At 36.9% G+C, this 19312-nt stretch overlaps 2 protein-coding genes and 1 long non-coding RNA gene across 6 annotated transcripts in view; 2 read left to right on the top strand and 1 right to left on the bottom strand.

The window, feature by feature from the left end:
• The window catches only part of LOC127067499 (uncharacterized), an 82626-nt gene extending 82392 nt beyond the window's left edge, over positions 1 to 234 (bottom strand). For both annotated transcript variants that reach the window (XR_007782638.1, XR_007782639.1), the window contains exon 1: positions 92 to 234. This is a non-coding gene — a long non-coding RNA (uncharacterized LOC127067499). The remainder of the gene's footprint in view (positions 1 to 91) is intronic.
• Positions 1 to 8355, top strand: part of LOC127067494 (discoidin domain-containing receptor 2-like) — a 58691-nt gene extending 50336 nt beyond the window's left edge. For all 3 annotated transcript variants that reach the window (XM_051002483.1, XM_051002484.1, XM_051002482.1), the window contains 9 exons: positions 180 to 281; positions 3086 to 3261; positions 3396 to 3567; positions 3724 to 4064; positions 4275 to 4412; positions 4645 to 4988; positions 5166 to 5400; positions 5530 to 5679; positions 5754 to 8355. In XM_051002483.1, coding sequence (XP_050858440.1) covers positions 180 to 281; positions 3086 to 3261; positions 3396 to 3567; positions 3724 to 4064; positions 4275 to 4412; positions 4645 to 4988; positions 5166 to 5400; positions 5530 to 5679; positions 5754 to 5903 — 1808 coding nt within the window. In that variant the 3' untranslated portion in view covers positions 5904 to 8355. The remainder of the gene's footprint in view (positions 1 to 179; positions 282 to 3085; positions 3262 to 3395; positions 3568 to 3723; positions 4065 to 4274; positions 4413 to 4644; positions 4989 to 5165; positions 5401 to 5529; positions 5680 to 5753) is intronic.
• Positions 8356 to 9871: 1516 nt separating this feature from the next.
• Positions 9872 to 14777, top strand: LOC127067498 (uncharacterized). The gene is made up of 3 exons (XM_051002497.1): positions 9872 to 10032; positions 10694 to 10795; positions 10899 to 14777. Exons 1-3 carry the CDS (start codon positions 9966 to 9968, stop codon positions 11024 to 11026), a joined length of 297 nt encoding a protein of 98 aa, XP_050858454.1. The 5' UTR covers positions 9872 to 9965; the 3' UTR covers positions 11027 to 14777.
• The last annotated feature ends 4535 nt before the right edge of the window (positions 14778 to 19312 follow it).

A 19312-nucleotide genomic window follows, 5' to 3' on the forward strand; every position in this document is an offset into this window, starting at 1 on the left:
TAAAATATGATAAAATATCTCGCGCAATTTTACATACGCGTTATTATATACGATTACGATCATTCCGTTTTAACAAGTATTATATACTTACAGTAGATAATCCAATAGATAATATTAAACGACAATCCTTCGACATGACATAAACACACACAAGTCAGAAAACTTAATTACTTTTGCAGCCAATCCATATGAAAACGTAACGGAGGAGACTACTTTGGTGTTGCAAGATGGCGAAACTCCGGTCAGTCCAAATGCAGATCTCAATCTCAATCTGCAAACAGGTACGTAAAGTGTAATCGCGTCGTTCTAGTTATTACTCTTTTTCTTCTTTCATCTTCATCTTCCTCTACTTCTTCTTCCACTTCTTCTTTTTCTTTTTTTTCTTCGAGAAAATTCAGACGTTAAAGCCGAGGAAAGAGTTCTCGAACCTACGTCAATTTCTCCTTTACTTTCTTCCTCCAATTCCGTAATCGTGCACCTACCTTCCCCTTCTACATCCTCCTCCCCTTCCTCCTCCCCAGCCTCTACCCAAAAGCCAAGGCAACTTAACTCAACTCAAGCCAATCTTTCTCCTCATCCATCCGCCATCGCGCGCTGAGTCTTAAAACAAACGAGGAATAAGTTGGCCGGGTAAGTTCGTCGGTGCGTCAAAACCGCAAACTAGTACCACCACTAACCACCCCCTCACTACCGCCCCTCCTCACCGCCTCTCACCACCACCATTACCACTACCACCATCGCCACAACCGCCATCGCCGTCGGTACCGTTGCTACCACTACTAACAATCCCTTATATCCAGAGTTCCTCTTATAAAGAAAACGATGGTAGGTTTGTCCAACGAACTAACTTCATTAACGAAACGAGGCTGGTGTTCTTCAGCAAGAAAGAGATACGATTAGCTGGTGTCACCCTCGAAATTCAAGAGAAAGAGGTACACAGAGATAGATAGAAAAACGGGAACCACCAAAGGGGTGCTTTATAATTCGCCTAGCAACTTCCGCGTAACGTAAACAATTAGTCGGATTAAGTGGTAGTCGTTACGCGAGAACGGAAAGCTTGCTGTCTGTGGACGAGATGCTAGATAGAAAAGGAAGACCTTCAAAAAGGGCAAAGAGAGAGACGTACAAACAGACAGAGAAAAAGAGGAAAAGAGGAAGAGAGACGGAGAAAGGGTGGGAGAGAAAATCTAGCAAAAACAATGGTAGATAAAGGGATAGTAGGAGAAACGTTCATTTCAATTCAGACATAATTACACGTTTGCGATAGAACAACGATCCAAAGAGTCATTTTTTTATCTTTTTTATTTCTCTCTCTCTCTCTCTCTCTCTCTCTCTCTCTCTCTCTCTCTCTCTCTCTCTCTCTCTTTCTTTCTCTCTGTGAATTTCCTTTTTTTTTCTTGATCCGCAAAGGTAGAAAATGCAGACTACGATGATAACTGGCTTTCCAGGCAAATTTGATATATACACACACACACACACACACACATACACGTGTGTGCGTATATGTACATACGTGTATAATATTTTTGTACAAGGGAATTTAATTTTGAATTAATACCAAAAATACAGCGAACGTGGTAGTTTATTTATTTTGTTTCTTTTATTTTTCTTTTTTTATAAGTTCTTTTTTTGTTCTTCCTTTATCCTTTTTCCCTTTTATCTCCGACGAAGCAAAACTTTTATTCCAAGTGTTAATTATAAATAGAGAAAGTCGCGAAGTCCGTGCGGACCTTTAAATTTCTAGATCTGACGCGAGAGAACAAACGCTTGGAAAGTTTTCTTTAAAGTGAAGTTTACGTTCCAAATGAAAATTAATAACGAACAATAACGAACGAATTTTCGAATTTGAAAATAAATTGTACATTTTAACATACTTTTAAGATAAATTAAATGTCGGATTTAAGTACTCCGCTTATTAAGTAAATATCAATTATAAATGTTACGTTCGGTATATTCTAGTAAAAGACATTGTAGGACGTTTATTCCGATAATTTTTTTTTCTCGACTTATATACAATTTAAATACCATCTATACGTAATATGCGAAATCAATATCGTTTAATTAACAGATTGATAATCTCCTATAAGTAAAAAGAAGAAAAAAGGAAGAAGAAAAACGAAGAAGGAAAAACAAAAAGAAAAAACTATTATAACGATGGCGACTTTGACGCCATTAAAAATTACGTCAAGTCACGTGTTCGTTAACGTCGTAACAATATGTAATGTAATATCGTCTATCATCAATCCTTTTCAACAAAGAGTATCCAGTAACGTGTTGAAAATAGACACTTATCTTTCTAACGACTTCGATCGATCGGTACTTTTACACACCTCTTTACTTTTGATAATCCAAGTCGACAATAAGATTTATATTGGTAATGCTAGCGTTACCTTTTGATAGTCTCCATCTTTCTCACTCACTCTCTCTCTCTCTTTCTCTCTTTCTCTCTCTACTTTCTCTACTTTTTCTTTTACGGTCAATAAAGCGGCTTTTCTCTACGAAAGATACCCTGGTGTTTCGGCTATTAGCTCGAGAGAATCGCATCTTCCCGATGGGATTTTAATCGAACCATTTGTTACATGCTCCCGCTGTTAAGGTCCTTCCACCCCCAAAGAATCCGTGATCATTCGTAGAAACACGTAAAGAGAGGAAAACTAAAACGATGCAGATATACTTACTTAGATCTTCATCGTTGTCCTGAACTCCAATAGTATTACCTTTACTATCTTTTTTATAACGTTAATAAATTAAAACGAAACGAGATTAAATCGAATTACACAATCCTTGATTCTAACAGTCATTAATTCGTTCGAAAAATAAAAGCGAATAAAACTTAACTTCTTTATGCGATAAGAAACTAGACGATCTCGTAATGTTCACTGCACAACTAGCAAGTTACTGCGTAGAGAGCTAAACTGAGAATGACTCATAACGATTCATAACACACTGTGTGTCTTTGATCATTTACGTTTTAACCTTGTTTATATTTTGTCTCTATCTCTCTCCCTCTCTCTCTCTCTCTCTCTCTGTCTCTTTCTCTCTCTTTCTCTCTCTCTCTCTCTCTCTCTCTCTCTGTTTATCTTAGTCACAGCACCGGGCGAAGGACAGGAATATTTGGAGGTATTGATAGGCGTCCTCACGGCTATTATACTTCTTCTACTCATGGTCTTTGTTGTCATTTTGCTATTGAATCGACGACAAAAACTTCAAAGTTCCCCGACCGTACTTAAAAATCCGTTTGGATTCACGATCAATATGAAAGTAAGTACCTTGGTTCTTCTTGAAAATCGACCAATCTCCTTACCAATATCGATATTATTTCTGACCGTGATATTTTCTCTCTTGAATTTGCTCGCATGAACAACGAATCGAAATAACGTATTTAAATTATTCAGGGACTACTTCTAAATTTAACGCCTGGTGGCATGTTGAATGACAGTGGTAATCATGCATCGGTTGACGCGCCAGAAGACGTCAGCGTTCATGAATCATTAACAATGGAACAATTCGATTCGCCATTGGTTAGTCCGCAATGTAAATCCACTTATGCGATCGTAGCTAATTCCGGTAAGTATCACAAATATGTTAACTCTTAATGAATCTCAACACTCGTAATTTCATTCGATTATCGAAAGATATCGATTAAACTCCAATAAATGTTCATCGTAATACGATTTAGTTTGCTATCTGAAATATTAAAAAAAATATTTCCTCCATTCACAGAATCACCAAAAGATCCCGATAACTCGACGATTTCCGAAGAAAACGTACGATTGAACAGTCGAGCAGATTCCATATTGGAACCACCGAGTCGTTCCTCCTCGCCAACCGAATCAACCTCTCGTCACATGCATCATTACAGAACGTTACAAAGTTACAGCAGCACCAGCAATAAACTTAACATGACAACGATAACAACGACGACAACAACTACGAATACTATAACAACGACGACGACGAGTTATCGTCGAGATATAGACCGTGGTCACTCAAAACGCTGGCACACAGCGCCGAAAGAAAAATCTGTTGCATTACAACATAACAATGCTTCGTCAATTAACAAGGTAATTTATCACTGCACGTATAAAATCGTTAACATCTGAAGGCGATCAACGAGGCACGAAGAAAACCGTTAAACGTTTACTCTCCTTCTCTCTCTCTCTCTCTCTGTCTGTCTCTTTCTCTCTCTTATACCATTATACTCGATTTTATTTTTCCCTTACGGCACTGATGGCGGCGCGACGAACATGACGGGGCATAAATTACTTTTGCAGATACCCGCACCCGTCGTCACTTGGAACATAGCTCCTAGCATGAACAAGCCATACAAATGCAAAGAAATCGAACCAACCGGTGTACCCCGACTTTGCTTGAGAACCACGGAGAAACTTGGCTCGAGCACTATCGGAGAAGTATTATTCGATCTAATACTATTCTATTGAACCTAGTCCGATTTATATATATATATATATATATACGTGTATATGCATATCTATAAAAAAGAAAAAATTGTAAATATCTCGAATGACAAGCTTACATTGCGCGTTACTTATCTGCAGACAATTTTTCGCTTATCGCTTATCTAGAAAAAGATGGAAAAGAAGAAGAAAAGAGAATAAAAAATTCATATTTCCAATCTATCAGGCTATCGTCTGTGAGACCGTAGACCTGGACGACGTTATACCAAGTGCTCCAAGATTGGTCGTGGCCCGTGTACCAACTTGTATCAACGACATTCGAAGTGGGCACATAAGCAACAACGCTGGAGGGATCGGCATGCCCGGTACGAACGATCAAATGAGAGAAGTGAGGTTTCTATCTGGATTGTCCGATCCAAATGTGGCAAGGATCTTGGGTGTCTGTGCAGCGGAGCCAGCACCATGGACAATCATCGAGTACACCGAACTCGGTGATCTTGCCCATTATCTTCAGTATAGCGTACCGCTTACAGGAACTTTAAGACCGACCTGCAATCTAAAGACCCTGAGGTACGATATAAATAAAGTAAATGGTATAGCATGTGCTTTTGTATACGCCCTACCTTTGGTTAACCCTCGGGTAATCTCATGCACCGTTCTTTAAAAAAAAAGGAAAGAAAAAAGAAAAAAAAAGAAAGAAAGAAAGAAAAAAAAGAAAGAAGTGTAATAAATAACTTATCTCCGTAGTCAAAACTGTCTCCTCTACATGGGTACGCAAATAGCTTCGGGTATGAGGTACCTTGAATCAAAGAATCTGGTACATAAGGATCTGGCTGCCAGAAATTGCTTGGTTGGTCGATCATACACCGTGAAAGTTACGGATATCGCAATGTGCAGCGATCTTTATAAGAAGGATTACAGCGACATTGGTGGTAGACCACCAGCACCGATCAGGTGGTTACCATGGGAAAGTATTCTCTTGGTAAGAAGAAAAAGAAGAAGAAAAAGAAGAAGAGAAAAGAAGTCTTTTGAAAAAGATCTTTCCAAAGCTTGTTATTATATCGAAACAACGTGATCGAATAATCTCATATATCTGTCGTTTGTATTTTAGGATAGGTATACATGTGCAAGTAGTACATGGTCATTCGCAGTCACGCTTTGGGAAGTGATGAGTTTAGCTAGGGAAAAACCATTCCAACATCTCACCAATGATCAAGTTATTAGAAACGCCGAACATATGTATTATGGAGAGGAATCACAAGTATGAATTTATTATCAAATTTTAATAAATGATGCTATACAATCACCGATGATCAACATAATCGTATATTCCAGGTGTTCCTACCGAAACCAACAATGTGTCCAGATGACGTTTACAAAATGATGTGTTCCTGTTGGAGAAGGGACGAAGAAGCAAGACCATCTTTCAAAGACATCTATTCTTTCTTGAAGAACACGATCGCGGATTATCGACCAGGCACATAACATCGATAAACATTGAACGAATTTTGTTCCTCGTTTCGAATAACAACGTTATCGGATGGGCTATGAGTAATCTGAAACGGTATTCGCGTATCATTTGAGCTTCGGCACTCTTATTAGATGACAAATCTTTGAAAACTAACACTACCCGACACAAGACATTTCCGTTTGAACGTACGAGTCCGAACAACTTTCTAAGATCGTCTACGACGAGACGATAAACGGAAAGCGATTTGCGTTATAAGATGTCCTGTCTAAACGCATTAACCTTTGCCGTTCTAGAGATCCGTGAACTTCCGTAAACGCTAACTAAAGGTTTCTTTGCTGCTGCTGATTGGATTGCGAACAATTAGCTACACGTTTTGCGCGAACACGATAACGTGTCAAATAAGAGAGACTGCCAGAGTATGCGTGCGTACGTGCGTTCGTGTGTGTGTGTGTGTGTATGTGTGTGTGTTTGCGTCTGTACATCGGACAAAAAAAAAGAAGATATTGGGCAAACTTACGTATTTTTCCTACGAGGGACACAGATTCTTTTTTTTTATTATTTTTTTTTTTTAGGAAAATCTTGTTCGTGGCCTGATAAACAGGTGCAAGCAATTCTCTTTTGAAACCCCACTGATTAAAAAAAAAAAAAGAAAGAAAAAGAAAAGAAACAGAAAAAAAAGAAAAAGGAAAAAAAAAGAAAAAAAAAAGAAAACACTTCCGTCGAATCATTTCCCTCGGCGTCAAGATCGGTTGATGTGACATTAAGGGTACGTTTTGACGTGACAGCGAATCGTGACTCCTTCACGGTCATGACACTAAATTTTACGACTTTTTGTCGTCGTAAAAACTTAGACGTCACGTTGTCGTGACATTGGACTCGTTGTCACGCGACATCATTGTCACGAAATCAAAAGGAGGCTTGATTTTTAACTAAATGTCGTGACGTCGAATTGCGTGAAAATAACATGGGTAGTTGAAGGGAGGGAGTAGGGCGACAAAAAAAGAAACGTCACGCTGTGTCGTACAATATCACGACAACAAAATCCATTACTACTTTAATCGTCACGTAAAAACGTATCCACGTTAAACTTCAAATTTGTAGGAAAAGATAGCGAGTGTAAGAAAATCGAATATTGTAAGTAATTGATCATTAAAATTATATTAATCCTTGGATTCAATTAATTTATACGATTAGATGATAAATGTTATAATTTTGTCCAAACGACCGATCAAACGCAATCAATTGAAGCGTTTTAAACGACTTCAAATACTTTCCTTTCTATGAGTAAAAATTCATTGTGTACACTGTACAGTATTGTGAAATCGATAATATGTAATAAGCACGACATTACAGTACGATAAGTCTATCCACTGTACATAACAGTAACAACACAACAACAATAGCAACAACAAACATAATACGAATGAATACCTATTGAAATCATCAAGATTTTTACGGTGCTACGCTTGTTAGTCGATGATTGTTTCGGTTAAATAATGATAAGCGAGGAAAGCGTCTGCGTGATACGAAATAATCATTAATTTCGTCATTTATAATCTAATCATCGCGGAGTATTACGAGCGTTTTTAACAAGACCATTTTGTGCAAAAAGAAATTTTGTAAATCGTCAAAAAAATCTCGCAATCGATTAATTAACAACGTATATTGATCCTATTTTTAATCGAAAGAAAATTATCTCTCTCTTTCTCTCTCTCTTTCTCTCTCCGACAAAGTTATCATTCATATTTAATTGCTACAATTATTTCTTGTAACAAACGAAATCAATGATCGATAAGACACGTAACAGTGTTAATGTGAAATCTTATTCTATCTAACTGAAACAATTTTTCCGACAATTTTTAGTATCGTAAATATGTTTTTCGACTTGGAAACGTAGCAACAAGTACTTATTATTATTATTATTATGATTATGGTTATGATTATTATTATTATTATTATCATTATTATTATCATTATTATTATTATTATCATTATATTACGTATATTTATCGAGGAAGAAAATTTCACGAGCGTGTAAGTTGAAAAGCGAGGAGTATGCTGATAAGAAAAAAAAAGAAACGCTATGCCTTTATGTGAATCCACTATCCGACGCTCTTCTTCTTCTTCTTCTTCTACATCTACATCTTCTACATCTCCATCTTCTTTTTCTTCTTCATCTTCTATGTCTTCATCTTCTTTTTCTTCTTCTTCTTCTTCTTCTACATCTTCTACATCTCCATCTTCTTTTTCTTCTTATTCTTCTTCTTCTACATCTCTTACATCTCCATCTTTTTCTTCTTCTATATCTTCTATATCTTCATCTTTTTCTTCTCTCCTTCTTCTTCTTCTTCTTCCGTACCACTTTCTTCTATCATTTCATTTACACTTGGAAACACACACAGTGAAAGAAAGCAATGACAATTATTATACTTTAAGTGATATTAATAAAAAATGTAGATTAAGCCACTTTGCGTTTTTCTCTTCTCGTCAATAATTATTTTTCTTCTTTTACAAAGATCCTTACAAATTAATAAAAGCAAAAAAAAAAGAAGGGAAGAAAAAAAAACTTGAAGATATTTAGTTGCCTTTTTTTTTTTTAATTTTGCTCTCCGCTGATATTCCCACTCTATGCTTTTTTATTTGTCATACTTGCGACAAAATACGTGTGCGCACGTTGCTCGAATAAATTCCATCTGTGTCTCTTGTCTATGTTTATGTCTGTATATGTGTATGTGTACGAGTATTTGAGGGCCACTCATCCTCCAATAGATTTTCTTATCTCGGTATTAGTCAGAAGGTCAATATAGCAAATAACACGAAACGTAGTTATCCGTTATCACATGCAATTATCTATTGCAGGAGCACAGATGTCAAATAATTTTTCCTATCAACAACAGTAATAGTAGTTAACATCAGCATCGGTGAATTACCTACTTTCTGCTAACAGTGGACAGTCCCATGACGTATTGAAACGTTTATGTATATATGTATTCTAAATATGTTTTATCAGTAAAGAAAAAAAAAAGAAAGAACAATTCGAGTAATACTTAAAATTTCCTTATGGGATTCGTATGAAAATATCCACTCGTATATTTTTGTAGATTCATACGAAAGTATAATAGAATTATTATTTTTTTTTTTTTTTTTTCATTGAGAGCAATAAAATAATGATCATACTTATCAGCATCATGTTCCAAGGAATTTCTACAATTTATATGTACGTTGGATGCAACCTGAAACACCTGATCTAACAAGAAGAGTTTTTGGATCTTAATCAACTTTACAAATGGTGTATATAGTATGTCTTCATTAAGAGTTTTAATTCTGATAAGCTAAATCTCCTGATATAAATCCATAAAAAAAAAAAAGAGAAAAAGAAAAGAAAATTTACAATTTTAACGATTAACACAAAGGATCATTTAGAGTACAAAAATAATTAAGAGACTAATCACGTAAAAGAAAAGTTATAATATTGATGAAGCAAACGTGGTTAATAGGAATAAAAAAAAAAAATAAAAAAAAATGTATAGCCGTAACGACGAACGAAGAGAGATCGTTTGGACTACGAAATTCTCAAAAAAAAAAAAAGAAAAAAAAAGAAAAGAAAAAAAAGTAATCGTAAAAAATTTCTCGAAAAAATTCTCTTAAGTATCATTGATCCAAAAGATACGAACTTGTACACTTACACATTAGTCTTTGTTTTTCCTATGATCACAGTAACATATAGATAGCGTTTTTACGAGCAAGATAGAAAGAAAATGAAATTAAAAGATAGAAACAGAGACAGAGACAGAGTAGTAGAGATAGAGATAAAGAGAGAGTAGAAAAAAAAAAGAGATATAATGAAATGCGCGAAGGCGTCAAGCAGATGTTTGTGTCTTTCTCTCTCTTTCTCTCTCTCTCTCTCTCTATCTCTATCTCTATCTCATTTCTCTCTCATCGAAGCACTCGTGCGCGCGCGTGTGCGTATGCGATAGTCAGTTACCTTACGTTTATATAGTCCCACGAGGTGGGAAAGCAAGAGCATTAAATCGTCGACCGTCAGAGTGACACGCTACTCGCACGCTACCGACAAAATGAAGTCTTACACATTCCGATTAACTCTACTTTTGGTACTGATATTCGCAGTAGCACATCTGACAGGTAAGCGTTTTCAATTAATCGACGTATGAATACTCTTCATTTGCGATAGACTTTACTATATTTCATGACAGTCGATAAATTATAAATAAGACATATTTACTGTTCCTCAAATTATTTTAATATTTATATAATATCGTTCTATAACGTAATGAACAAGCTATGTTCATTATTTATTCATATTGTATCAATACCATATATCATTTGGCATTACAGATTACATTTTGCTTTCATTACATTCATGTTTTTTATTTAAATATGACAAGTATTCGATATTAGTATTATTATTATTATTATTATTATTATTATTGTCCTCGTTCAAACAATATGAATAATTTATAAAAGTCGTTTTTTATAAGCTTATCCTGAAACAATAGGATCTTTCAGTTGGTTCCATCTTCCTTTTTATATTTTTTTATATCCTCGTAGTATTGAAATTTATTTTTGTAACGAGAAACTCGGTAATCTCCTTTCGTCCTCTTCGTTCAGGTTTCATCTTTCGTCATCTATCTAATATCACTCTCAATTTTTGATGCACGCTGTCTTGAATTTCCGATCGATTCCTTCTGTTCTGTGAGATATTCAATGTCTTTATATTTAAAATAACATGGATTATAAATTTATGGTATTGACTCTAAATAAATTTATTTATTTTCCCTTAAAGCTGAGGAATGTCCACCAGAGAATTGTGTGCCTGAAGATCAATGTTCTATAAAAGTTCAAAATGGAGGAACTTGTACGAATGGTAACAAATGTTGCAGTGTAGGTGCGTAAAATATTTTTAGATTCTTGTATTATTAGTATTAAGTATTGATATAACAAAAATATCAAGTAATCGATTCTCTAATTTTATTCTCTAATTTTTCCAGTTAAAACCGAATACAAAACACACTGTCGTCATTTCTTTGGAGCCTGTTTAAACAAATGCAACGATAGAGTTTGGATACGTGAAGCTGTCGACTGTGCAGACAATCAACGATGTTGTATTTTAATTTAAATTTCAAACTAATCATAAGAATCAGAAGAAGAGAAGAAGGAACAAATCTAAAAGAGATACAATTACCAACTTCCTTTCTTTCATCGATCGATCTGTAACAGATCACTTGGAACGTTGTATGATATTAAGTGATAATCCCTAGGGGAAATTGAAAGATTTCGTAATTGTCTCATCGTCATATACGTATACGCACCTACGCATAAACACACATACACATACGCACACATGTACACATGCGTTCGTGTTAAATTCAGAGACGCGTGCCGTACATGATCGTGTGCCAAAATGAAAGCGAGTCGACTGGTTTTACAATTATAACGGGATTCGATTTACAACGAGTCCTTTTTGCGTGACTCGCCCATTTAAATGGGTCTTCCAAATCTCAACAACACTATGTCTCGATCAATCGCAATCTACTATATCCTTGATTTTTCTTTTTTAATCCTTTTTAATAAATTTTTTATATCTAAATAAGATGATCTAACAGGATGTACATACACGAGATAAACGTTTGTAAGACAATTAAAAATAAGAATAAAGATGTCAATAGCGTTAATAAAACTAATGATAAGACAAAACAAAAAAAAACGAAAAAAGATTCTTAACCAAAACTCATGTCCAATTATATCGCATCCGATCTCGAAGCCAACCGGATTATTTTCTTTAGACATCTGCGACGTTACATAATCTATGCGGACTTAATAATAACGAGATAGGAATTCAAAGAGCGATCATTATCTAAATATGATTACGATAGGAATCTATATGCTCGATGATAATCAAAAAAAAAAAAAAGAGAAAAAAATAAAGAAAAAGAGAAAAGAAAAAAATCACAACTTGACTCTTGGTGAACTTTGTCGAAATCATCGGAACTTGAAGATGATTTCCGTACGTGCTTGAAATAAAAAAAAAAGAAAGAAAGAAAGAAAGGAAGAAAGAAGAGTTAAAAAAGTAGAAGGAAGAAAGAAAAGAAAAAAGAAAGAAAGATAGAGAGAGAGAGAGAGAGAGAGAGAGAGAGAGAGACTGTTCGAAAGAAAAAGAGAGAAAGAGAGAAGGTAAGAACAGAAAAGGGAGTGACCTGTAGTAAAAGAGCAAGTAAGAAGAAGAAGAAGAAGAGAGGAAAAAGAAGAGAAAGTAAAAGAGAAAAAGATCGAAGAAAAGAAGATCACCCAAGGCAATGCAGTCGAACGCGCCGATAGCTCGTATGTGTATGTGTGTGTACGAGCGCGAACGAGTGTTGGCTCACGAGCGCGCGCGTTTTCTATAGATGTATGGGTACGTGTAGGTGTGTCTGTGTGCTGGGTTCATGTACGTACATAAAAGAAGAGGACGTTCGGTTATCCCGGAGGCCGAGAAGCGGCAGAATCATGCAGTCTCTCTCTCTCTCTCTCTCTCTCTCTCTTCTCTTCCCTCTTACCCTCTCCTCTAACTATGGAAGGAAGAATAGCCGGAGGGTAAACGTGGAGGTGTGTATTCCATCGCGAGTGCGGTGGAGCCACGGTCGCCGTGCCTCAGGCACGGAAACGAGGAGAGATAGCGGCGATCTCTTCGTCTCCTTCTTCTCCTCTTCTTCCACTTCCTCCACCTCCTCGCTATGCTGGAAGGTTATGAGAAGAGATAGAAAGAGAGAGGGAAAGAGAGAGAAACTACGTTACCCTCGGGCTAACCAACGAGACGATGCGCTCCGTGATGCTTCAGGCAACTCCAGACCGTGCTTCTCTCTTCTCTCTTCTTTTCTTCTTCTCTTCTTTCCTCTCCTCTCTTCTCCTCTCCCACTCCTTTCCTTCCCTCTCTTACCTCCCTCCTTCTCTATCTCCTTTCCAACCTGACCTGTGGCTATTCTTCCTCACCCCCAACCATCTCCTTTCCGTTACCCACGCTCTTTCTTCCTACCCATCTCTTCTCCTCCTCATCCTCCTCCTCCTCCTCCTCATTCTCCTTTTTCTCATCCTCCTACTTCTCCTTTTCTTCTTTCTCCTTCTTCTTCTTCTTCTTCTTCTTCTTCTTCTCCTTCTTCTTCGTCTTCGTCTTCGTCTTCTTCTCATCCTTTTATTTTCCTCTTTCTCTCGTTCAGTCTTGAACGAGCAACCCTCTTGATCCTCTAATAATTCCACCGCCAAGATTTCTTCACATGGCTAAAGTTTTGCATATTACACAGGGTGTACCTAAGTACCTGGGACTTGCCGTTCGAAGGACTCGAAACATGGAAACGGCAAGAATCCTCTTTCTTAATATCTGCATTTTTCAATACTTCGATCATATAGGCGTAAGTAATTTCAATATTTCCACGCTTAAAAATACATTACTTCTTTTACGACAGAATAAATTTACGAGAAAGATTTTCTTAATGACCATGAAAAGATTCTAATAGTCCTTGTCCTTGTCAAAAATTCCATTCATTTCCTAGATTCATTTCTAATCGATTGCACTTGCAATGATTCCAATGTTTTATTACGACAAGTCAAACGTGGCAATAAATTATTATCTGTAAGTCGGAAACGGGGTCAATAGAAAGAACATGGTCATATTATTAAATACGTTCGGATCGTAAATGTTATTGTATTCAAATCGCCGTAATAATTAATCGATATAATTTATAATAGTGATCCCCAATATCGATCTTACAGACATATTTTATACAACAGGCTATCCTTGTCATTTTCATTTCCAGTTTGTTCTACTTTTTTTTTTCTTCCTTTCTTTCTTTTTTTCTTTCTTTCCTTGAGAAATTTCGATAAGACACATTTGTTATTCGCATGTTCCGGGCCACTCTTCTTTCCTCCGGCCAAATATCTATCTATCCTCTTTCACGAGACGTGCGCGCGTGCGCGCTCTAGCGCGCTTACTTAGAGGGAGTAACGATGCCCTGAGGCTTCCTCGTGCGTTGCGGCTTCGTAACGATAAGCAACGAAATGAAATATTAATGAAGTACCACCGGCGCACGGCGACCGTTTTTCGCGAACGTTTCACCACCGATTACGTTCGTGGATACCGCGGAAGTCATCAACAATCAATCCGATAATTCGAGTCGACGCGTGCCGAATAAAATGTTATAGGGAAAATGATGTCTACGTCAATCAAATAAAAAAAAAAAAAAAGAAAAAGAAAAGAAAAAAAGAAACTATTTAACAGAAAGCTAACAACGTATTTTCCAAATCGAATCTTCTTATCTGCAAATCATATTGCACTTGAGTATCGATAAGATCCCTACGATTAACTAATTGAAATATATAATTTGAAATATTTTATCTTCCTATCGAATGTTTTCTTCGCCGAAACAAATAGATAACAAATTATTTGTGCGAACTCGATTACGTAATCGGAAATGATAACGATCAGGAATCGATCTTTATCCACGAGTGATTTTCAAGCTATTACGTTCGATATCCTCGAGGAATTTATCAGATATATGTATTTAAAAAATGTCGGTCGCGAATAAAGCGATCAGTATTAATATGTGAATACCCATTAAAATATCAGTCGTGTAAAATACGAAATGTACTATATCATCATAGAACAATCTTGCAAACACTTCGCGTTCTACGTTCTACGTTACGAAATCGATTGTGTTCTTCGTTGAATCTTAAATAGTTAAGAAAACGATGAGAACATACTTGACGTGAAATCGAAAACGGAGCGAGATGTCCTTGGATAATGGTATCGATACCGCAAATTAACATATCTACAGAATAAAAAATATTATTACGTACGTATAATCAAAAAAGGGAAGAGAGAGAGAGAGAGAGAGAGAGAAAGAACAAAAAAAGAAAAAGAAAAATAAAGAAAAAAGAAAAAGAATGAATTTATTTGAGATAAAATTTGCGATAGACTCATCTCGTATAAATACGCGTAAGAAGCATACTTCTGGCTCGTGCAGGAGGTAAGATAAATGGTCGGTATCTATGTGTGCGTACGTATGTATTTATGCGCGTGTGTGTATGTGTGTATGAGCCAAGTAATACTTGTACCGGCTCTCGGTGTAATAATTATGCGCCAATAAATTGATTCATTAAAGAGGACTAAGTAATGACCGCACGTTGTCCGAGCTTATCGCGTCTCTTGCGAAGCGACGACAAGCGAAATATAATTTTCTCGACTTCGACGATATCCGACCGTGTCGTGCCCTCGAGGAACGTTCACGCGTGTTCTGAAACCAGCTCATGAAAAACTTTGAGAGAGCAGACTTCGTTCGTGCTAAAAGGGTTAAAATAACTGACAAAATTCTTAAAGAAAATTCTTGCTAGAATACGTTTATATATATGAAGATACATATTCCGCATAACTCGATACGATTTTAATGATAGATCCAATTATTTTCAGCCGATATATGTAGGTATAATTTGAAGAAAATTAGATCGAACAATGAATCCAATTTAACTATGATTTAAGGTAAGATTAGTTATTGCCTCAAACTGGTTTGAAAAATAACTTTTGAAAGAAGATACACGTTTACCTGCAATTTTCACGAAACAATGTATGAAAATGATGCTTGCACCTATACAACGAAGATCCATGTCAAGTTTCCTTACGTTGAATACGTCCAACCCCTAGGCAATTTTGTAATTATAGTTACTTGTACAAGGAAAAGAGAAAGAGAAACAGGAGAGAGAAAGAGAGAGAGAGAGAGAGAGAGAGAGAGAGAGAGAGAGAAGAACACAAGAAAAGAAGGCGAATTATCCATACTTGGTAACGTTAAAATCAGCTGTTCGTAATACTTTCTGCGTATCTTTTACCTTCGTTAGCATACTTTGCTCATTATTTTTGTCCACGTTGATACTAAACTGAAAATACGAACTATTTACAAAAGTGACGAACTTTTAAATCCTACAACATCTAGATACTCTTTCGAGTACTTATATATAAATATGATATTTACATGTCCCATTATTCATAATTATGGTGAATCACGTGAGCTTGGATCGTGAGCAAAGTTCGAGACCATTTTGGAGAATAAGCGAGAAGGAAAGAAGAGACAGAGAAAAGAAGAAGAAGAAGAAGAAGAAGAAAAAGGAGAACAAGAAGAAGAAGGAGAAGGAGAAAATGAAAATAAGATCGAGAAGACGCAAGGCGCGAGCCGCGAAACTATACGTGGCATAACCTTCGTCGTGCATCGCCATCTCGGTCGATCTCCACGATCTTCACGAGTCGCCTCGGGACTTGCCTGCCTATAAGCAGACTTTGCCGAAGGAAGAAAGGGAAGAGAGAAAGAAAGAAAGAAAGAAAGAAAGAAAGAAAGAAAGAAAGATAGAAAGGCAAGAAAGAAAGAAAGAGAAAGAGAAGAGAGAAAGGAGAGAGGGGAAAGAGCCGGAAGGACGAGCCCGACTCTAACAACGTTTCCGTTTCTCTCTCACTCTCTCTCTCTCTTTCCTCTTCTCTCACTATGATACTGACTCACCTCCTCTTTTTCCTCCTCCTACACCACCACCACCACCATCACCATCACCACTACCACTACCACCACCACCAACACCATCACCACCTACCTACTCCTCTTCATCTTTATCCTCCGAAAGTAAGAGGAGAGGTGCCTTTGTTCATAGGTCGTACTCGTACACGCGTACGCGTTAAACAACCTCAAGTAACTCCATATAGAATTTGAAAAATGATCAATTTTTGACTACGACCATTAATTACAAAGATATCTATTCATAATGATCTTACTTAAACCTATTTAATCAAGAATTCATGATAGCCCGAGGTAACCGAGGATACAAATTTTTCAATTACTCACCGTTCGGTTTTATCTATTCAAAACCTGGTTGTAATCAATTGCAAAAGTATAATACTTCGCAGTATGATAAGGTCATCCTTAAGCTGATAAAAAAAGCATCGTTCGTACGCTTGTAGATCTCATTAGTAATGCGTAAAAGTATCCTAACACCGTTTAACATCTACCGTGTTATGGCAATACTTAACGCCCATCTGAGAATTATTAAGCCTGACTTCGAGATTAATACTAGTTGTTCCAACCTCTCGTTAGAAGCGTTTATCTCTTTCTCTTACTCTCTCTCTCTCTCTCCTTCTCTCTTTCTCTTTCTTTCTCTCTCTCTCAAAAGAGATTGAAATACGAGCTATCGCGATGTTATCACGCAATCCAATCACAATAACATAATTAATCGGGCTAAAGAGAATCATTTCAAATGAAAAGATGTATATATACATATATATATATACACATATATGTACATATATATATATATATATATATATATATATATGCCTGCATAATATATTTCTCTTGACCGGCCAAGTTTCTGGAGGAAAAAAATGTATGGTAGAATGGAAAACATAAAGGTGGATTACCCCGCGCTCTCTTCTCTCCCCCACTCGAACCCTCAACGAGGATGTCCCGTAAAAAAGTGCCTCTCGCACGAGCGAGAGGCAGGAGAATTTACGGCGGCGGCTTTAGAATGACGGCTTGCACTTTAGCTACAGGCGATACGCTGGTAACTCCTTTGGTACAGACGATCTTCGCGCCGCGAAATGTCTTTCGTGCTTTCTAATTACGCGAATCTTTTGTTCCTTCTACCTTAGGAAGATCTACGCGTTTACGATTTTCGATGCAAACGATTACCATCTTTTACATATTTATTTAAACTCTTAACGCTGTGATACATAGTATATGATATACATTGAATTATTTTGCTCAATCGTAAAATTCGAAGAAATACTGCATAAGATATATAAAGTCATTTTTTTTTTTTCAATGTATTAATCATTAATCCAATTTTGTTGTCATTAAACATCAAATCTGAAGAATCCGACGTTAGATCTATCCGAGATATGATCAAAAGCCTAGACACGAACGTAGAGAGTTTCAACGAGCGAAGGAAGTAAAAAGAATGAAAGAAAAGAAAAAGAAGAAGGAAAACGGAAAAGAAGAGAAAAGAAAAATAAGAGAAAAAAAGGAAAAAGATAAGAAGCGTGACTAGAAGCAAGTCGATCTCATGAAAGGGGGTTGTTCCACCCGCGTTCCTCGTTTTTGATTTTTCTGGAAGGCTCTCGTTGCACTCGAGGCGGTTAATAAGCATTACGTTCGGACTCGATCGTATTGAGAATGAGAAAGACAAAGAGAGAAATATCAAAGGAAAAACAAGATAGAAAGAGAAAGGGAAAAAGAGAGAGAGAGAGAGAGAGAGAAAAGAGAGAAGAAAGAAGAGAACTGGGGCCCAGAGCACGTCCCACGGCCACCTATGGGAGCCGCCTGCCTTTCTCAAGGAGCGTTCTCTACCTTACGTAAGTATCAGAACAGGAGACAAAGACGAAGAAGAGAGAAGAGAAGAGAATAGAAAGAGCAAAGGAAGAAAGAGAAGATAGTAGAAGACGAAGTAGAAGACGAAGAAGATAAAGAGGAGAAGAAAGAGAGAAAAAAGGGGGGCATCGAGGACGAAGAAAAAGGACCTCGGGGTCCGTCTGGGATCTTCTCAAAATGATTCACAGCCTCCGGTAATTTACATTCGCTTGCGTGGGTGATCGTCGTTTCTGGGGGGCCCGCTGGCCATATTCTCCTCTTCGTCGACTACCATCGAAAAGGTTAAACATACACCCACCAGAGGTCACGTAAGCGGCGAAGAGAAAGACCGTTCGTTCCTTCGTTCCTTCGATCTCTCTCTCTCTCTCTCTCTCTCTCTCTCTCTTTCTATCTATCTATCTCTCCTTATCTTTCTGTTTCTCTTTCTTGTTCTCTCCCTCTCTATTTCTCTATCTCCCTCTATCTCTGTCTCTCCTTTTCTTCTTTGTAACTCGCGAGTAAGCGCACGCCTACACAACCAAGACATCGTGGACAACCATCTATTCACCCTTCGATATATCGAATATACCTACACAAAAGAATCATTGGTGACTTTCGATGACCTATTCCTATGGCTTTTCTATCACGAAAATGATTCCTTGTATTTTTAAAAACTTTCCATTGACTTCAAATCTAAGCAAATCCTCGATAAAAGGATTCAAAAGAAAATGAAAAGAAAAAAAGAACGGGGAAAAAGAACAAGGCAAAAAAAAGTACCGTAGATACAGCTACACGACGATCGATCTTTCGGTATATAATCGATTTATCGATCTTTAGATCAACCAAAGGAATTTGTAAACGCTGTCGTCAAAGATGATTATTGGTCGATCACGAGACTCGATGCAAAACTCGAAAGTTGATTCTCGCGAGATAACTTTTATCCGCGATGATCGCTCGAGAAATGAGATAAAGCGAGAAAGAGAGAGAGAGAGAGAGAGAGAAAGAGAGAAAGAAAGGAAGAGAAAGAGAAAGAAAGAGAGAAAAAGAGAGAGTAA

This window comes from Vespula vulgaris, chromosome 11, assembly GCF_905475345.1.
Source record: "Vespula vulgaris chromosome 11, iyVesVulg1.1, whole genome shotgun sequence".
Lineage (NCBI taxonomy): Eukaryota > Metazoa > Arthropoda > Insecta > Hymenoptera > Vespidae > Vespula > Vespula vulgaris.